Source organism: Setaria italica, chromosome IX (genome assembly GCF_000263155.2).
Source record: "Setaria italica strain Yugu1 chromosome IX, Setaria_italica_v2.0, whole genome shotgun sequence".
In the NCBI taxonomy this organism is placed as follows: Eukaryota; Viridiplantae; Streptophyta; class Magnoliopsida; order Poales; family Poaceae; genus Setaria; species Setaria italica.
In genome coordinates this window covers 7,606,694-7,623,555 of record NC_028458.1, presented here as the reverse complement: position 1 = coordinate 7,623,555, position 16,862 = coordinate 7,606,694, and the positions used below count along the sequence as shown (strand labels likewise).

General features: G+C 46.9%; 1 protein-coding gene across 1 annotated transcript; it reads right to left on the bottom strand.

Annotated features, from left to right (window-relative positions):
* Positions 1–7,190: 7,190 nt before the first annotated feature.
* LOC101770938 (outer envelope protein 64, chloroplastic) lies at positions 7,191–16,187 on the bottom strand. The gene is made up of 13 exons (XM_004981973.4): positions 15,788–16,187; positions 13,080–13,232; positions 12,802–12,926; positions 12,065–12,187; positions 11,752–11,934; positions 11,518–11,659; positions 10,742–10,901; positions 9,755–9,889; positions 8,779–8,979; positions 8,307–8,434; positions 8,145–8,196; positions 7,840–7,909; positions 7,191–7,668 (listed from the first exon to the last, which is right to left on the bottom strand). Exons 1-13 carry the CDS (start codon positions 15,994–15,996, stop codon positions 7,586–7,588), a joined length of 1,764 nt encoding a protein of 587 aa, XP_004982030.1. The 5' UTR covers positions 15,997–16,187; the 3' UTR covers positions 7,191–7,585.
* Between the last annotated feature and the right edge of the window lie 675 nt (positions 16,188–16,862).

The following is a 16,862-nucleotide window of genomic DNA, read 5'->3' as shown; positions in this document are numbered from 1 at the left end:
TCTTCTTGGAGAGAGTCTTGCTGATCAACATTCCATACCATCTCCCCAAGGGCGGCGCCGTCAGGAACTTCACCAGCACTAGAGATCCCGATGGCAGATCCAGGGGGGATTCAGCAGCTCCATCGGCAGGGGCAGCAGGTTAATCGACGAAAGAGGTCCCACGGACAGTTTAGGCGACTGTAGCTCCAGCAGCGGTTCCCCCAGTCGGGATGACCTTCATCCCGGAGGTATTTACTGGAGGAATCCTTGCAACTAAAACCGTCGAAACATCTGTTTTATATGGATTTTAAACTGTTCTTTCTTAACCTTGTTTAGGCGGCGAGGCACCAAATCAACATTCGCCTAAACGTAACCCCAGGATTCATCACAAAGAAAATATGGGAAATCCATATACAGGGGAGGTAATTAATCTTCATACCCATAGGATTCCACAACTGCAAAAGGGGAGGGAGGGGTGACCGGCGGCGGGCCGGCCGGCCTTGCTCGCCGGCGGCGTGGCCGAGAGGTGGGGAAGGGAGAGGGTGGTGTGGGGGGCCCGTTTTGGCCCTCACCTTGGCCGGCAAACGGTGGGGAAACGGGCGCCGCCGGCGGTCCAGGAGGTGGCGGTGGCGACTAACGGCGGCGGCGAAGCTAGCGGCGGTGGTGGTGGTGCGGAGGGTCGGGCGTGGCCCCTTTTATAGGCCGGCAAGGGGGCGGCCGGTGGTGATGATGGCGGCCGGGACTTTTCCGGCCGGTGGTGTGCCGGGGTGAGTTTGCTCGTGGATGGCGTGGCGGCGTGGTCGACGAGGAGGCACAGGGGGCAGGGACCTCGTGGGGAAACGCGCTGGGACAAGACGGCCGAAGACCGACCGGCGGACGGCCCGGCGCGGCTGGCGGCGCCGGAGCTGCACGTGCGGCCCGAGCGACGGAGCCACGCAGGCGCGCGTGCGGCGGCGCGGCCTGGCGCGGTCGGCCGAGCGCGGCGGTTGGGCGCAGGCGGCCGAACGCAGGCGGCCGGGCGCAGGCGGCCGAGCCGGTGGGGTCGGGCGGCGCGGCCTGGGCGCACGGGCGGCGCTAGGCGCCAGGAGAAATAGATGAGTGCGGTAGGGGAGAAGGAAGGAGAGAGAGGAAGGAGGAGGGAGGAAGAAGAAGAAGAAAGAGAAAAAGAAAAAGGGGAAAAAGAAGGGGAAAAGGAGGAGGAAAAAGGGAGGGGCAGCTCGGCGAAAGTTGCGGGATTTAGACGGCTCGCGTGATGGATTGGACGGGCACGCGGCGAAAATTACGGGGAGCGGGAAAAAGAGGGTTGACGAGCCGGGGCCGGAACGACGGGTCCGACGGAAGGGAAGAGATTTGACGGAGCTCAGCGGTCGAAAAATTTTGGAATGCATTTTTAACGAGTGATTTAATTGGTAGATTTTTACGGGCGTTACAGATAGCCACCTCCTCGGTCGTGACTTGCTACATTGATAGATGACTGATATTGCCCACCTTCCTGGTACATCTCCATGCACTGGTCATAGAAGAGAAGCTGGCAGTATAGATCTCCCAAGGAGATAGACCCCACTTGACCCATGATAGATGATACAAAGGGGTTGTAATCGAAATCAAGACCAGTTAATATATAGTGAGCCATCTCATCATCATCTATGATTTTACCAATAGTTGCGAGCTCGTCCCCGATTGAACACATCTTGGTTTAGAAGGTGGAACAAGACATGCTACCCTCCTTGAGAGTAGCTAGCTGCATGCGCAGGTTTGCAACCCGAGCTTTGGAGTGCGCTGAAAATATAGATTCAAGTGCCTCCCATGCTTGTGCAGATTTGGTTACTGTGGCAACTGGTGAAGGGCGTCCTTTGTAAGGGAATTCAACAAATAGCTCAGTACATGTTGATCCTTGGCGACCCACAAATCATGGTTGGGTCAGGACGATCTCCTTCTTGTCAGCTGCTTTGACCACCTCCATGGTCTCTGGCGGTTCTGGTTCAGATCCATCTAGGATCCCCATCAATTTAGCACCACGAATAGCTAGAAGGAATTGGGCCTTCCATAGCAGGCAATTGTCACGAGTCAACTTCTCAGAGATAATGAAGTTGTGCGGACGGGGAAGAGGAAGATGATGCCATGGGCAAACTAGGCAAGTTGGTGGATGTATATGGAAGAGGTTGCTCCGATTACCATATGAAATTTGGAGGAATCGTGGTTGCCAAACTCGGTAGACCTAGGGGTTGCATGTTTATAGGTGGTCAATGCCAAGAGTTTTACACGGGTAGGAGTTTTTCATGAGTTTGGTTCGGATCTATATTTGTACATCAAGAATATCTCTAAGCTTTATCTCTAGATCAACCGAACCAATCTCTGATACAGCTCCTATTGTTATCCGAGATATTATCTACTCTAACAGGCGTTCGTGAATCCAGACGCGCGGTACGACGAGCACGGCTTCGTTCGCTGCGCGACACGCTACACTCCTTGGTCTCGGACATTGTGGTTGCACTGGCTTGTCACTGAAAAAGCAGAGTGTTGCACCGTCAGCAAGCTAAAGACTAAAGATCGGAGGAGATTAGCTTAGCTAGAGTCTCTGCATCAAGCGAGGGCGATAACGGGAGGCAGCAAGCAGAACAGCCGCGATCGGATCGGATCATGTAGTCAACAAAACGTTGAGCCACATCGAAAGCAAAGTGCCCGTGTACGGGGATGGATTAGCTCGAGCTGGTTCTGTCGGCCGTCCGGACGCGTGTCGCGTTGGCCGCGCGTCTCTGCCGAGAAAACAACAGTTGCATCGTACAGTACTACCAACAGAGGTTAACGAGGGAAACATGGGCGTGACAACGGGTTGCGACTTGTGATCTGCGAGTGTGAGCGTGCCCTGCAAAGCGAGGAGAAGCAAAGTCGAACTGGACTGAAAGAGAGAAAGGAAGAAAAGGCAGGCATGGCCATCCATGGGCTAGCCAGCTACTCCTACGTACCTAGCTAGGGCCTCCGCCTACCCGGGTGCAGGAGTAGAGGGAATCGAAACTGTGGAGGATGTGAGAGGGCGGGCTCACATCAAGAACGCTCCACCACAATTTTACACCTATAATTCTATATGCACACTACAAAAATTGGGTTTGAAAAATCATGGCAACAAAGGGGTCCTCAACAGAAATCTGAATCTGACTAACAGTTTGCCCGGCGACCCGGCGGCCAGCCTAGCGTGTATAGCAGAGGACTCTGGTATCGCGAATTGACGTCCTACTCACCGATCCTGTCACGGTACCCGGTCCCGTCGATCGGTACGCTTACCATTCTCAGAGAACACCGCGAGCTCTCTACACCAACAACGAATCAGTTAACCGTCTAATCGGTTACTGATCACCGCCTACTCTTCTCGCGACGCTGGAGACGATTTTCTTTTTTACAAGCAGTAGCCGTCAGCTGGGACGACAGAGATAGATCCTGAAAGGTGCAGTTCAACAACCGGTCGGAGGAAAAACGATCCAGGGCCCCGTGTGGAGGAGGGAGAGGTTTCAACGCCGCACATCCTCCTGGTTGCGTGCTTGATCACGGTGAGATGAGATCCATGGGTTTCACGCACGAAGGGACGCCGAGAGCGGCGGCGAGCCCCACCGCCGGTCAGCACAACTCGATCGGCTCCGCCCCGGCCTCGCATCGCATCGCATGCATGCATGCATTTGGCATGGGCCCCCTCCGAAGAAATGCGCGAAGGAAAGCAAGCGCCAACACTGCATGCGGCCACATGCATGCTCGGATTGCAGGCGCTGCTGTGCTGTGCTGGCGCGCCCAAAAGATAAATGCTCTCTCCAAACAAACGTCTGTTAGATCTGGCAGCGGAAAGGCGCGCGCGGCAGCATGGAACCCGAAGCTTGTCGCCCAGATGGTCCTCGGCTCCTCCTCGCGATCTGGCTCGAGACCGACGCTGGTAAACGAGGAGGAGGGATCGCAGCGATGCACGCGCGGCGACAGGGTTCGTACAAGTTGTGTTCCCGGCTGGTGGTAGACCCATATGCATGATCGAGACGGACGTGAAATAATGCAAACGATGCAGGGCGCATCACATGGGGGTGGGGAGGACTGAGGAGATCGCCGGCCCGACCACATACTTGGGTGCGCTGTGAAATTAAGGTCCTGCCGCCTAGACCTGCCAATAGGAGGGGATGGGCAAACCCACCCTCGTTCATACCTAAATACAAATAATTATTTTTCACTCTTTACCCTCTCCAATTCCACCTATATCCAATAAATAATTAACTTTGAACTAGTATATATACATATCTAATTGATTAATCATACTCTTCCCGTATCTAATGTGTATATAATTTTCTATTCATACCCTCCCTATTTGAAGTGGGTATGGATTTGGGAAGAGGGTACGGATACCCATCGCCAGTCCTGGTCCTGGCGGCCTCGGGTGACAGGACGTGTCACCGGGGAAGCACCGTGAGTCACAGTAACTCCAATCAGAGAGGGCTTGAGGCTTCCTGCTTTGCCGCGGACGGCGGCCGGGGGCATCGTGCTCGATCGGAGCCGGCGGGGGCGCCTCTCGGCGACCCGTCAAGGACCAAGCCTCGAATCCCCTTCCCGTTGGGTCCGGCCGTCTGGCGTCGCGGGGAGGGGAGGGTGGTCACGCCCTCTTCATTCTCGTGTACAACCCCCCATCTCGATCCCGCTCTGAACTGTGGTCACGGCGCAGTTCTGTTGATGCATGGCATGGTCCCGGGATCAGAGGGAGGAGGCTAGCGGCTACCGAAGCGCGCGCCACCGAGGAGGAGGCCCCCGTACCTAACCACCACACGGATGCCTCCTGCGCCTCACGGGCGGGGCTGGGGCCCGGCCTCGTGCTCGTGCTGGTCCTGTCTTGCGAGGCTCCCAGTGCATTCTGCATGATGTTGTCCGTTCACTTCACGGCTTCAGTGGCGTACTGGTGTTTATCCGTTCAGGATTCAGGGATGTGATCGTGATTGCGCAGGGAGTGAAAATCCCACAGTACTGACCAAGCCCGTGCAACCCGCTGAAGGAAAAAAAAATCCTTCAAAATACTGTGATGCAATATTTTTTAATAAAAAATCCTTATCTTTGTAAGCACGTTTCCTAAATACGGGAATGATTTACTTTCGGTCAAAAGTTAATCACACCGACCTTTTTATTTAATGGAAGTCCTCGCAGCTTTGCGAACTGCAAGTAGCCAGTGTGTTCACTTCAGTTGACGCGGAACCTTTTCATCCTGACCCGCTCGTGCAAGGGCCAAGGGGGATGTTTTCTGTGCTCCAGCTTCGCGAAAAAGAGGTCGCGATCGCGATCAGTTTAGGGTGTGTTTGGTACCGGGGACGGGACGGGACGGGGCGGGACGGTCCCAAATTTGATAGTGTTTGGTTCGGAGTCACGAGGGACGGGACGGTCCACAAATGGGAATATGCTCCCAAGATGCGGGATGACCCCGTCCGGCCAAAACGAGCGGACAGAGTCATCCCACTTCGGGCGCCGTCTGCTCCGTCCTTCTCCGTTCGCAAGACTGGCGCGGGGCTGCTTCGTCTCCGGCAGGACGGGGTCCTCCAGTGGCGCGGCCGGTGCCCAGGGTCGGCGGCCGGCAGGGACCTCCGACGGCGTGGCCTGGGACGAGCGGCCGCCGGAGCAAGCGGGTCCAGCCGGCGGGGCGAGCACCCCGGCGCCGCGGCCGGTGCCCACGGCCAGCAGGCCCCTCCGGCGGCGCATCCTGGGGCGAGCGGGTACCTCCGGCGGCGCGGCCTGGGGCGAGCGGGGGCGGCGCGGTTGGGACCTCCGGCGGGGGCGAGCGGGGGCGGCGCGGCCGGGGCGACAGGGACCTCCGGCGGGGGCGAGCGGGGGCGGCGCGGAGCTCCGGCGGGCGAGCAGGGGCCGTGCAGCCTGGGCCTTCGGGAGCTCTAGCGGGTTGGAGAAGATAAGGATGAGGAGAAAAAAAAAAGAAAAGAAGATGACATGTGGGCCCATATATGACATGTGGGTCCCACTAAACACATGTAGCTAACGGTGTTACCCGAGCCATCCGTCCCTCGTTTTCAATCCATCGTACCAAACAAAAAACTGGGATGAATTCATCCCTCTCAACCAAACATAAGACGGGATGATCCCATCCCAAAAAATAGGAACGGCACCGTCCCATCCCTTCTTGTCTCCAAACCAAACGCACCCTTAGTTTACAACCGCGCGCGCCCTCCTCCGTTGGGCAGGGCGTAGTGGATGCCAAGTCAAAGGATCGCTCCTCCACCGTGCGGTTGGCGACTGCCTTTTTTTTTTCACTTCCAATGATAGGGAAACGCACTCCGGCGCCGGTCGGCCGGTCCCGTTCACGTCGCCGTCAAGCAGCAGCGGCTGGACGGGGGGAGAGGGACGCCGGCACTGCCGTGCTCGCCTCGCCCGTGCCGCCCCGCCCCGTGCCGGTCAAACCAGCAGCTGTTCTCGCTGCCGCCAATGATTCCCCCTCCTCCTAGGCCCCTGGATGGCTGGCTCCATAGGCGTAACAACTGGAGTGAGTAATCAGTGATGTTCTCACAGCTGTTCGGCGGTTCGCCGTGGTGAGACTGTAGCTTTGCCTCTCGCAGGACGGATTTGTTAGGCCTTTCGGGACATGACAACACGGCCTCGCGCTAGAACCAGCACGGAGGGAATATAATCTTTACACGCTGCACAATCAAGGACCGGGCCCCAGGAAACATGCAACGTCCGATTCTCGTAGTGAGGAAACATGCAACGTCCGATTCTCGTAGCTCACTATCAGTGGTTACGAGAACAAACAGGGGAACGAGCTAGGTAGGCTAGAACCGGTAGCGCTCCTGTACATGCCCAAAGCCGACCCAACAGCCTACGCCCGAGTCCTAACACTATCAAGAAACGGGTCACCCATTCATTGGAACAGGGGGATCAGCCCCAGGCCCACTTGCACGTCCATCCACGCCACAGGACGGGGGATCTCTTGTTAAGCAATCCATCAACGATAGATTAGGCACGCATCATCGGATGCGGACAGCCGCTACTATACTACATGAAGTTTCAGTGACAGCAACAAGCAAACAACCGAAACCGAAAGGGGCAAATGGCAGAAAGGTTCTGTGGTTCAGCCGGCGAAGCAATTGGTCGTCAGCACATGGCGGCCTAACAGCCTCCACGAGCGCCGTTCTCGGGGCGAGCCCTGGAAGCAGTAGCTCGGAACAGCAAAGCCGGATGAGTGCAGGCAAGCATATGTCGAAAAGGTTTTATTGGCAAAGCGTTTGAACAAATAATTGGTGGAGCTGATATTATACATGGTGGGGGACCGAGGACACCCGTAAAGCGCTTTTGAAGACAATGTTTACTGTGATCAACTCCCAAAAACTTGTGTATTATTTTGCTTTTCCAAAACTTTGGGGGGATAGGAGCCGGGTAAATTGACTGTAACTGACCACTGCTTTTGAAATCCGTTGCCACCAGCTGTGAGGATTCGGTACCTTGTGAGAGCATAGAGCATGTGCAGCAGCATCCGTCGATTGAGCCCCCCAGGTACTTCGATCCCACCCCCCGGACACACACAACTTGTGTGTGCACAAAATCTGATGTCATCACATCTTCATGCAGAAATGATTCAACGACTTCGTATTTACGCAAACAACTTCTTTAACCTGTTAACGGCAACACCAGCCGTCTTGTTCATTGGTTCTAGAACGAGGGCATGGTTAAAATCTGCAAATAAGCCATGGACATACCATCAGGTCCAGCTCATTGGATAGCAAACCAAATGACATGAATTCCTTATCAGGCACAGCGGGGGAGGGAAAGAAGTAATCTAAGCTCATGGAATATCAACCAACAAACATGAACCTCAGTACTAAGGGGATAGAGGGCAAGACTGACCTTCAACAGCCTCCTTATAATAACCCATCATCTCCCTAGCAGTTCCTCTCCGTAAATAAGCTTTCACGCTCTAAAAAGGACAGATGCATTAAAGTTAGAAACCTCAACCAGATTCTTAAGTGTCTACTTTAAAAAACAAGTTTAAATCCATAGAGGTTCGAATATAGATTCAAGGAAAAAGATCCAAAATTTCTGAAATCTATCTTGTACTTCCATTCTAATCTATCCTATACAGTATACTGTAATGTCCATTGAGCATCATCCTGCAAAATCCAAGCCTGTGAACACAAATAACAAGACCTAACCTTTGGTTCAAGATCGATGGCATTTGTGCAATCTGCCTCAGCCTGACGGTAGCTGAAAGGTCCAAAAGGTAAATCATCATCAATTAACAAAGGAGTGTTCAAAAAACACTTACATGCCAAATCATTAAAGAAAAAAAGATGCTAAATAGGGGGAAATCATACTTAGTTAGTTCAAGAAAGGCAGCAGCTCTGTTGCTGTAGTAAGTAGCCACTTTTCCATTTAATTTGATTGCTTCTGTATATAAATTTACTGCCTTTTGCCATTGTTTTTCCTTGAATGCAGCATTACCCTGTCCAGAAACAGAAAATAGAAAGAAACCCCAATAAGAACAAAACTCAAAAGGGAAAACTTTAACCTACTAATCCTCGTAGACAGATTTGGTTTGCATGGCAGCATAGTGTTACTAGTCACAACACCTGCTTGAGCATGCGTAGTTATGTCATATGAAAATAATGCCCAAGATACCCTGTTGATGCAGTAGGATTATGCATATCCTAAGTGTACCATCAGGTTGTTCTTTCATACATTGAATTATCAATGCTGTGATGTCAAAGTGTTACTAGAAGATTTGCACAGGAGTTAAAAAACTAAAAAGATACATCCTACAAGCATATATGCAATAAGGAAACTGACTTTCTCTTTAGCAGTTTCAGCCGCTTCTTCGTTCATTGCCTGTTTACTTGAAACATTAGATTTTGCTAGGATCTCCACTTGTTCTTGGATGGTCGCATACATGGTTTGAACGGTGTCCAATAAAAATCGATCACCACCGTGCCTAGCAATGAATGAAACTGAAATAGGACACTTATCATGCGTACCCAGAGGAATCGAAACCTGAAATGGTCATCAAAACCCCTGTATCAGTACAGATCTAAAAATGCACATGAAAACCAAGGCCATGTGCTATGCAGCTAAATCTGGGGTTGAAAGTGAAACTCATCTTTATCCAGAACATATGCTACCGAAACATCCTACTCCTATCCAGGGTATTATCCATTCTAACACCCACTGCTATTCACACCCAGGTCCAAACCTAAATCATAGAAGTAATTAGCTTCATTTACAAAGTAATATTTCACAGCTCCATCACTATCCTTCCATACATTGTTAATTCTGTTTTTACTTGTTAGCATCGCAGTGATCTGCCACATTTTGGAATAACTTCTCTAGAACTTCTATTTCATTTAAAATACAGTTTGCTGTTTAGTGATTCCTTTAGCTGGAAGATCTCCATAAACTCAATTATTTTGGCACCTCAACTCGTCTGTGTAAAGATCAACTGATCATCACTCTAGGACTCTTTTACCTGTCTCGACACTGCTTAAACATACTTAAGACACTCTACAAGCCGTTATGCACTAGGACACACATTTCATGAGTTTATGTCCAGGCAGCAGTTGTTGCTTATTACTTGTTCACTTAGGAGTTAGGACTGAATGTGCTAGACTTGCATGGAATGTTCAATGTCCAGTCCAAGATGCCAATTAGAGACAAATAATTGCAACACTACACGGTCAAGCAGATCATTAAAGGGAAACAAAAATAAGGTCATACAGTATGTGCTAATAACCAAATTTTCAGTGAAAGATGGCCTATGGAGAGACTGTACCTGGCAACACCCTGACATACTAGCTAAAGATGAAAGGCATAATGTCTGAGAATTGTAGCTTTCAGAAGAGAGTTCCTTAGCATTAAGCTTAGGGGGGCATCCCAAAGCAGTTGGAATGACCAAAATCCCATCATCCTGTGGATTAGCACATCATAAGAATATAAGGCATTAGTACTACGCTGTTAATACTAAGTAAGATGATAGCAGCTGCAGCACTTCCAGTGGTATCACCTTTTTTTTTTAAAAAATTATGAATTAGAAAACAAGCAGTATTGATAGAAGCGCATGAGAAAGGAAACACTGCTCCATTAGACCATTACGCAGATCAAGTAGGAAACATTTAACTAAGGATTGCTTATCCACAAAAAGAAAATTCAGTTGCTGCACACACAGGGAGACATTATACTGAGCTGAACAGCAAAGCTACAAAATTTCACCCAAAGAACCTTGCTTTCCTGCAATGTCCCTTTGAGTGGTCAGTTACACATGCTTGTGACTAAGAGAACATGCCATTTTTCAGATTCAAAGCTGAACAAGTAATAAAGAATATACGACAACAATACACATACATGGGTATTGGCGACAAGCACCAGTATCCATAATTGAGTAAAAAAATTTTCTGGTAACCATCAAAATTTAGTTTAGTGATAACCATCAAAAGTTAGTTTAGTGGGGAAACAACCATTATCACTTGCCAGGACAACTTTGTCATTGTATACACAAGGAACGAGATACAAAATTTCAAGGAAATGGAAATGGCATTTGTAAAACTTATGACACTAATATTTGCTTCCCTATGGTAGTCCAGAAACATTAGCCACACCAAGGTTTTCAAATGATAATTATCCAGTATAACTGCCTAATTAACATATAACTGTCCTAAGCAATCAGCAAAAAGATCTAGCCAGCATTTTTTAAGTAATATTGTTAGCATGCACTATCACAAGCTCATGACTAAACAATAGTTCATTATGAAATCAATGTTACCTTAAGAAGTGCACCTAGAGCTAAGCGTGCTTTGTTTCTTGCATCTTGGCAAGCGTCAATATCTGAATCACCATCCTCAGACAAATTACTGACTATGCGAGCATCCACAGCAGGCTTAACTGAGTTTATCCACTCCATATGCTGATCTTTGAATTCACGCCTGGATCCATTTATGAATTAAAATTACTAAATTGTATGACACCAAATTGCTACAGTAGGACAAAGAGAGATCTAACCAATACACTAACAACTGATAAATTGAAAATTATCAGATTACTCATTAATACAATCAAGTAATAATAGATATGACCATTGATGTGGTGGGCACATGGACAAGATCTGCAATCATTATGGAGAACTAGAGCATCTGCAATCTTACACCACAGAATCTCCAACTAAACTCTGCAGGTAAAGAAGTCCCAGCTCAGGGCCTGTATGGAAGATGTGTGCTCTACAAATTTTTAGAATTTAGTTAACGTTCAAACTAAATCTTAAGTATTTGGATCCTAAACACCTTTCCAAACAGGCCCTCACAGTTTGGTATTAGAAACCTATGACTAATTTTTAGAATTTAGTTAACGTTCAAACTAAATCTTAAGTATTTGGATCCTAAACACCTTTCCAAACAGGCCCTCACAGTTTGGTGTAAGAAACCTATGACCAGCTTCAAATAAGTTACTAGATAGACCGAATAGTACAAATAATGTTGCACATCCAACCATTAACCCTTATTTCTTTAGCAACAACAGTATGGCTTGTGCTAGAAAGACACATACTTATGAAGTGATCGCATGGCATTACAAAGTGCTAGCAACGAAGGGAACTTTGAATCCCCATTCTTATGCCCATTTGAATAGTTCCTCAGGCTGGATATTTTTGAAGCCAAATAATTTTCAAGATTCACACGAGTGACTTGTCCTGAGAAAATAAACGAGAAAACCGTTCACTGCAAGAAAATATTTAAAAAAACTTTGAAATAATGAAGGAAACTGGAACAAGCGAACACATACTTCCAAAAAGCTTCTCCACAGATTTTGTCACCACCTGAGTAAGCCTTCTAGCAGGTATCTTCGAAAGTTCAAAGCAATCATCTGCTATGTAAAAATGTCTAGGTGGGCGAATATCAGCATAAGGAAGTCTAAGGAGGAGATGCCCAACACGACGCAACACATTTGGATCCCTTGCAAACCAGCCTGTAATAGAAGAAATAAAATATTTAGTATGACGAATTCAGAAGACTGAATTCGGAGCTCAGCTCTGAAAGGGGGGTCACAACATTCAAGATACATAAGTTCCACACTCAGAAAAACTTGCAGCAAGTACCTATGGTGTCAAGGCTGGGTGCAACGGGAATGACACCACCACTGGAAACAGCATGGGAAGGCCTGAACGCCAAGACACCACAATAAGCACCTGGTATCCTTACTCCTCCAATTGAGTCAATACCTGGAAAACCAAATTTTTTTCAATATTATTCTCTATTAGCATTAAACAAATGAAAATAACATTGTAAGATGCCTACAGTAAGAATAGACAAACATAGCTTTAAAAAGTTTCAGTAGGAACCAAGGCTCTAAAAACCAGATTACTAAGTTTTATCGGTTCAGGTTGGGACGTTAAAGGATAGTTGTAGGGGCATATAGGGCTGTGCATGAAGGAATCGCAAAACATCACAGTATTAGGATCAGGATCAGAGTGTTACTCGGAAGCTGTTCTTCTTGTAAAATTAAAATACAGCTAGAAGACCAGTAATAAGAGAGCTGCAGATAAGTACAGTGAAAGCAAGTGGACCAGAAGCACCATAATAGTCATGAAAGGAGAACATTAAAGGGCAAATATGAAAAGTATATGCAAACATTTATCAAACTTCAAATAATGTATTCTTTTTTGTTTCTTATAGACGATTCAGTTTGCTACCCATGCTGCTCATAGTACTGAATGCCCGTGCATGCAGTCACCAATAATAAACTTCTGATGTCTCTCAAATAAAGAAAGCACGTTACACGCACAAGCTGTCCAGAAATTCTGCATATATTTACTAATGAAAAAAAAAAGCTCACCCAGGGCAAAATCTACCATTCCACCAGCAACTGCAACAGCCGATCCGCTTGAGCATCCGCCTGGTACTCGCTCCGGAGCAGCAGGATTTGTTGGTGTATCAAAATGCTTATTCTCACCATGGATACTGAAGAAGTTATTTGCATTAAGTCAAACACACAACAGGCAAATGACAGCTAAAAAATAAATCCTAGTAAATGTGAAGAACATTTGTTGTCATTATATGTATGAAAAATAGAAGCAGCAAGAGACAAGGAGAATCCAGGAAAAATCATTTTACCTGTAGGCCATCTCATCAATAACAGTTTTCCCAACACAAATAGCACCACCATCAACAAGAGCTGAAACCACTGGAGATGTTTGCGTCTCGGCATCATGTGTCTTTGCCCATTCAAGACTGCCGAAACTTGTAACATAACCACTGACATGCAATCTGCAAATCATCAAAGTAGATATTTATGCTCAATGGTAAATAACGCAAGATGTACAAATGACCTACCGGTTCTCAGTTCCACAAACCATGACATTAACTATTTTTATGTAACAATTCAAAAGAATAAATTTGATCTCTTGATTGGGCAAGCATTTTTATTAAATTCTTTGTCATTATGTGTTGGCTCAAACATTTTGTCTATGTTTACAGATTAAAAAGTATTCAAAACAGCATCAACCTTTTGCCATAATATGTCACTTGAAAAGGATCAGGAACGAAACTGTTTTTCTCCAAAAAAAAAACCACTAAGCACATGAACACTTTCAGGGAGTAGTGGGGGCAAAGTAAAGAATAAAAGCAGCTAAATGCAACTCAGAAGACCAATAAAGTAAAATTCCATCAAGCACTTATGTTTTATTGCATAAAAACATGCCAAACTGATATATATTAGACATTTATTTATAAATGTACAAGGGAAGGCAGTGAAGCAGAGGCGGAGCTTTGTTGTGACCAATGTGGGCCCTGCCCCCCCCCCCCCCCCCGCCCCCGCCCCAACAAAATTTCTTCTATTAGCACTTTGTTTCTAGTTGAAAATGAGCCTGCTCCATCATTTTCTCTAGACATTGGCCCCTGCTAGTATTCAGCTCAAGCTCTGCCACTGCAGTGAAGGACAAACTATCTAACAAGGCGGACCTAATGGGGCAGTGGGGAGGGGAGGGCAGGAAATAATAATTCTTAATAACACACAGTTCCTAGGTACACCAAAAATAGTTAAGCTCACTTTGGCAATTGTCGCGCTTCAGACAGAATAGTCACAACATATACAGTTACAAATATTTGTGCTGTCTTGTTTCTTAGGAATTAGTACTACTGATTTCACAAATTCTGCTATGTTTCGATTCCTTCAATGAAAAAAAAACAAATCCCACAACCTTCTATTTGCATGCTTAAATTTTAATTGCTGTAAAAGTGACATCACATCTAGACTGTTTCATGAAATGAACAAAAGTTTGAACTTCAAGATGTGTGTTTTCTTATTGCAATTACAATGAAGACAATATAAACAAAACAGTTTTGGTTAAATTTTGTGTTACACTTTACATTGACTTTTACTCAGCACCCTCCCCGCACGCGCCGCATGTAGAGAAAATGAAAGTGTATGGCTATCCTTTCAATGAATTATGCCCTATCCATGTTTCTGTATTCAGGATTATTTTCAGATTTGGATCCAGCCCATATACATATCCTCACTATTTTTTTTTTGTAATACACTAACCTAGCAGACACAGGACTATCACTTTTTACAGTGGGTCCAGCTTGACATGACCAACTCATGAGTCCTGAAATCACATTTGGTAAATATATGAGTAGCATAATATTAGTTTTTGGTTGGGTAAAATAAGCCCAAAAATTTCATAGCTGCTTTTTAATATGTCAGTACAGTAACACAAATCCTTGGTTCAAGATACTAGCTTCAGTGGAATGCTGTCACTCGCTACATAGCCAAGTGGCCGAATGTGGTTGGGGGAATGAATAATTATTTCTTAACACAAGTTTAGAATATCTTATTGCCAACAATGGCTTTATGCATATATATAGCACCGCCTAGCTACAGTGCACAGTAGCAAATACCATACAGCTGCAGATAACATGAGATAGATGGCATGTGAACTATCATGTTGAAACTGGTAAGAGTACTATCTTATGTCTCAAAGTTCTCAAAACTTCGATAATTCTTTGGAGGGAAAAAAAACAGATTTCAACAGTTTATTTAACACAGAAAGCAATAATATTCATGGAACATGTAGGAAACTAGAGTTGCTTCTTGGACAAAAAATTGTACTGCCTAATTTCCCCTGTACAATAGATGTGTGTAACCCTTCATAAAACTGACCCCAAGTCGTGAACAAACTAACAATTTATTGCCATGGAAAAGCTAAAGGGATAAATTTCATGAATCAGGTAACTAGATCATCATGATGCCAGTGATTTGTAACTGAAGTGACTAGTAACCAAGGTACACAGCCCAAAATGCCTTGTCATGATTCAAAAACTTCACCTCACTGTAATGCGTTCTGTACTATTGCCCTGCCTAGTTATATGGCAGGTAATTGCAAATCTCATCATCACGTAACCTTTGTAATTCATGTTCCTTTGCAGTCCCTTTTTTGGCATCAGGAAAGGCATGCATGAACGTGTCTGGCGTGAGTTAATTTACTATCAGCTGCGAGAAAATATTCACTTTTGCAAGCAAACCAGGATAAAACACACACAATCATGTTTCATTGCAATAGCTAAGAGCAAAAGCATGCTATATTTCGATATGAATGACATCCAAATCATCATGTCAAGTGAATTTGTGCCGTCCTAGCTAAGTGATTCCAGTGAAAAGTTCCACAACCCATAACATCAGACCTGACACTGACACCATGCCAGTATAATCCAAGCGATCGAATTACCAATCATGCAGTTCTACAAAGCTTCCCACCGATCTAAACCCGATGCTAAAACATAGAATCAGCCAAACACGAGGGTCCGGGGCCGCGAGAGCTTACGCGTCAGCGATGGCGAAGCAGAGACCCGTGAGCGGGTGGGGCGCCTGCGGCGGCGGGGGCTGCGGCGGCGGGAGGAGCTCGAGGCGGGCGATGAAGGCGCCGTGGTCGGGGCGCGCGGACCGCCTCAGCCGCCGCGCCGCCAGCAGGACGCCGGCGATGCCGAGGCCGAGCAGCACCCATAGGTTGGCGGCGGCCCCCGAGGACGCCATAGGCGATAGGGGAGGGGCTCGACTGCTCCGCGCGGGCGAGGGGGGATTCGAGGGCTAGGGTTTTAGCGCGGCGCCCCGGGGGTTTTGAGGCGAGCGCACGGGCGCAGAGGAGGGCGAGGGACGGCGAGGGGTGGAAGAGGAGGCAAGGCGGCGTGAGAAGAGGAGTTCGCGTGGTGGATGGATAATACCGCGGGCGTTTGGCTTGCCAGACCTAAACACCGCGGGGGTGCTGAGCCGAAGAAAAGAAACTTTTTCCTTAAACTGAGATCGAACTGGAATTACAATTACGTACTACTCCGTAGTACAGCTTAAAAACTCTGCGATTGCATTAAAAAAATATTCGTGACTACCGGCATAATTTAAATAGTTACTGGAGATACAACGAATTCTTTTGGCAAAGATATACGTTTTTTTAAATGAGCTCGGAACTTGTTGTTACTTTAAGGTAATCTAATCTGAAAAAATAATTAAAAAATTTAGAGTTTAAAGTTTATTTTTAATATTTGGTCTATTGATGTTACTTCTTAATACTTCTTTTTAAACTTCTCTTCGGTTCTCATCCTCATTACCCACTGTTAGATTTTTCGGGATGGACGACTCTCATTTTTTCCAACCATTCTATAATTTTTATTTTTAAATTATTAAATAATTTAAGTAGTATATGAGGTTGTTGAGCACGCACAAAGATACGGAGGAGCCACAACAGTGAGGTTTAGAATTAATTAAAGATCACGTCGAGCGATGGAATAAGGCAGCAGTAGCTCTTTGTATTTTGTGTGGCATCGGACCCATTCTCAAAGATAATAATGGAGCTTTAGTTACTTGTAAAAGCAGCTGAGTTGGTTGAATTCACGTTAACTAAAAGT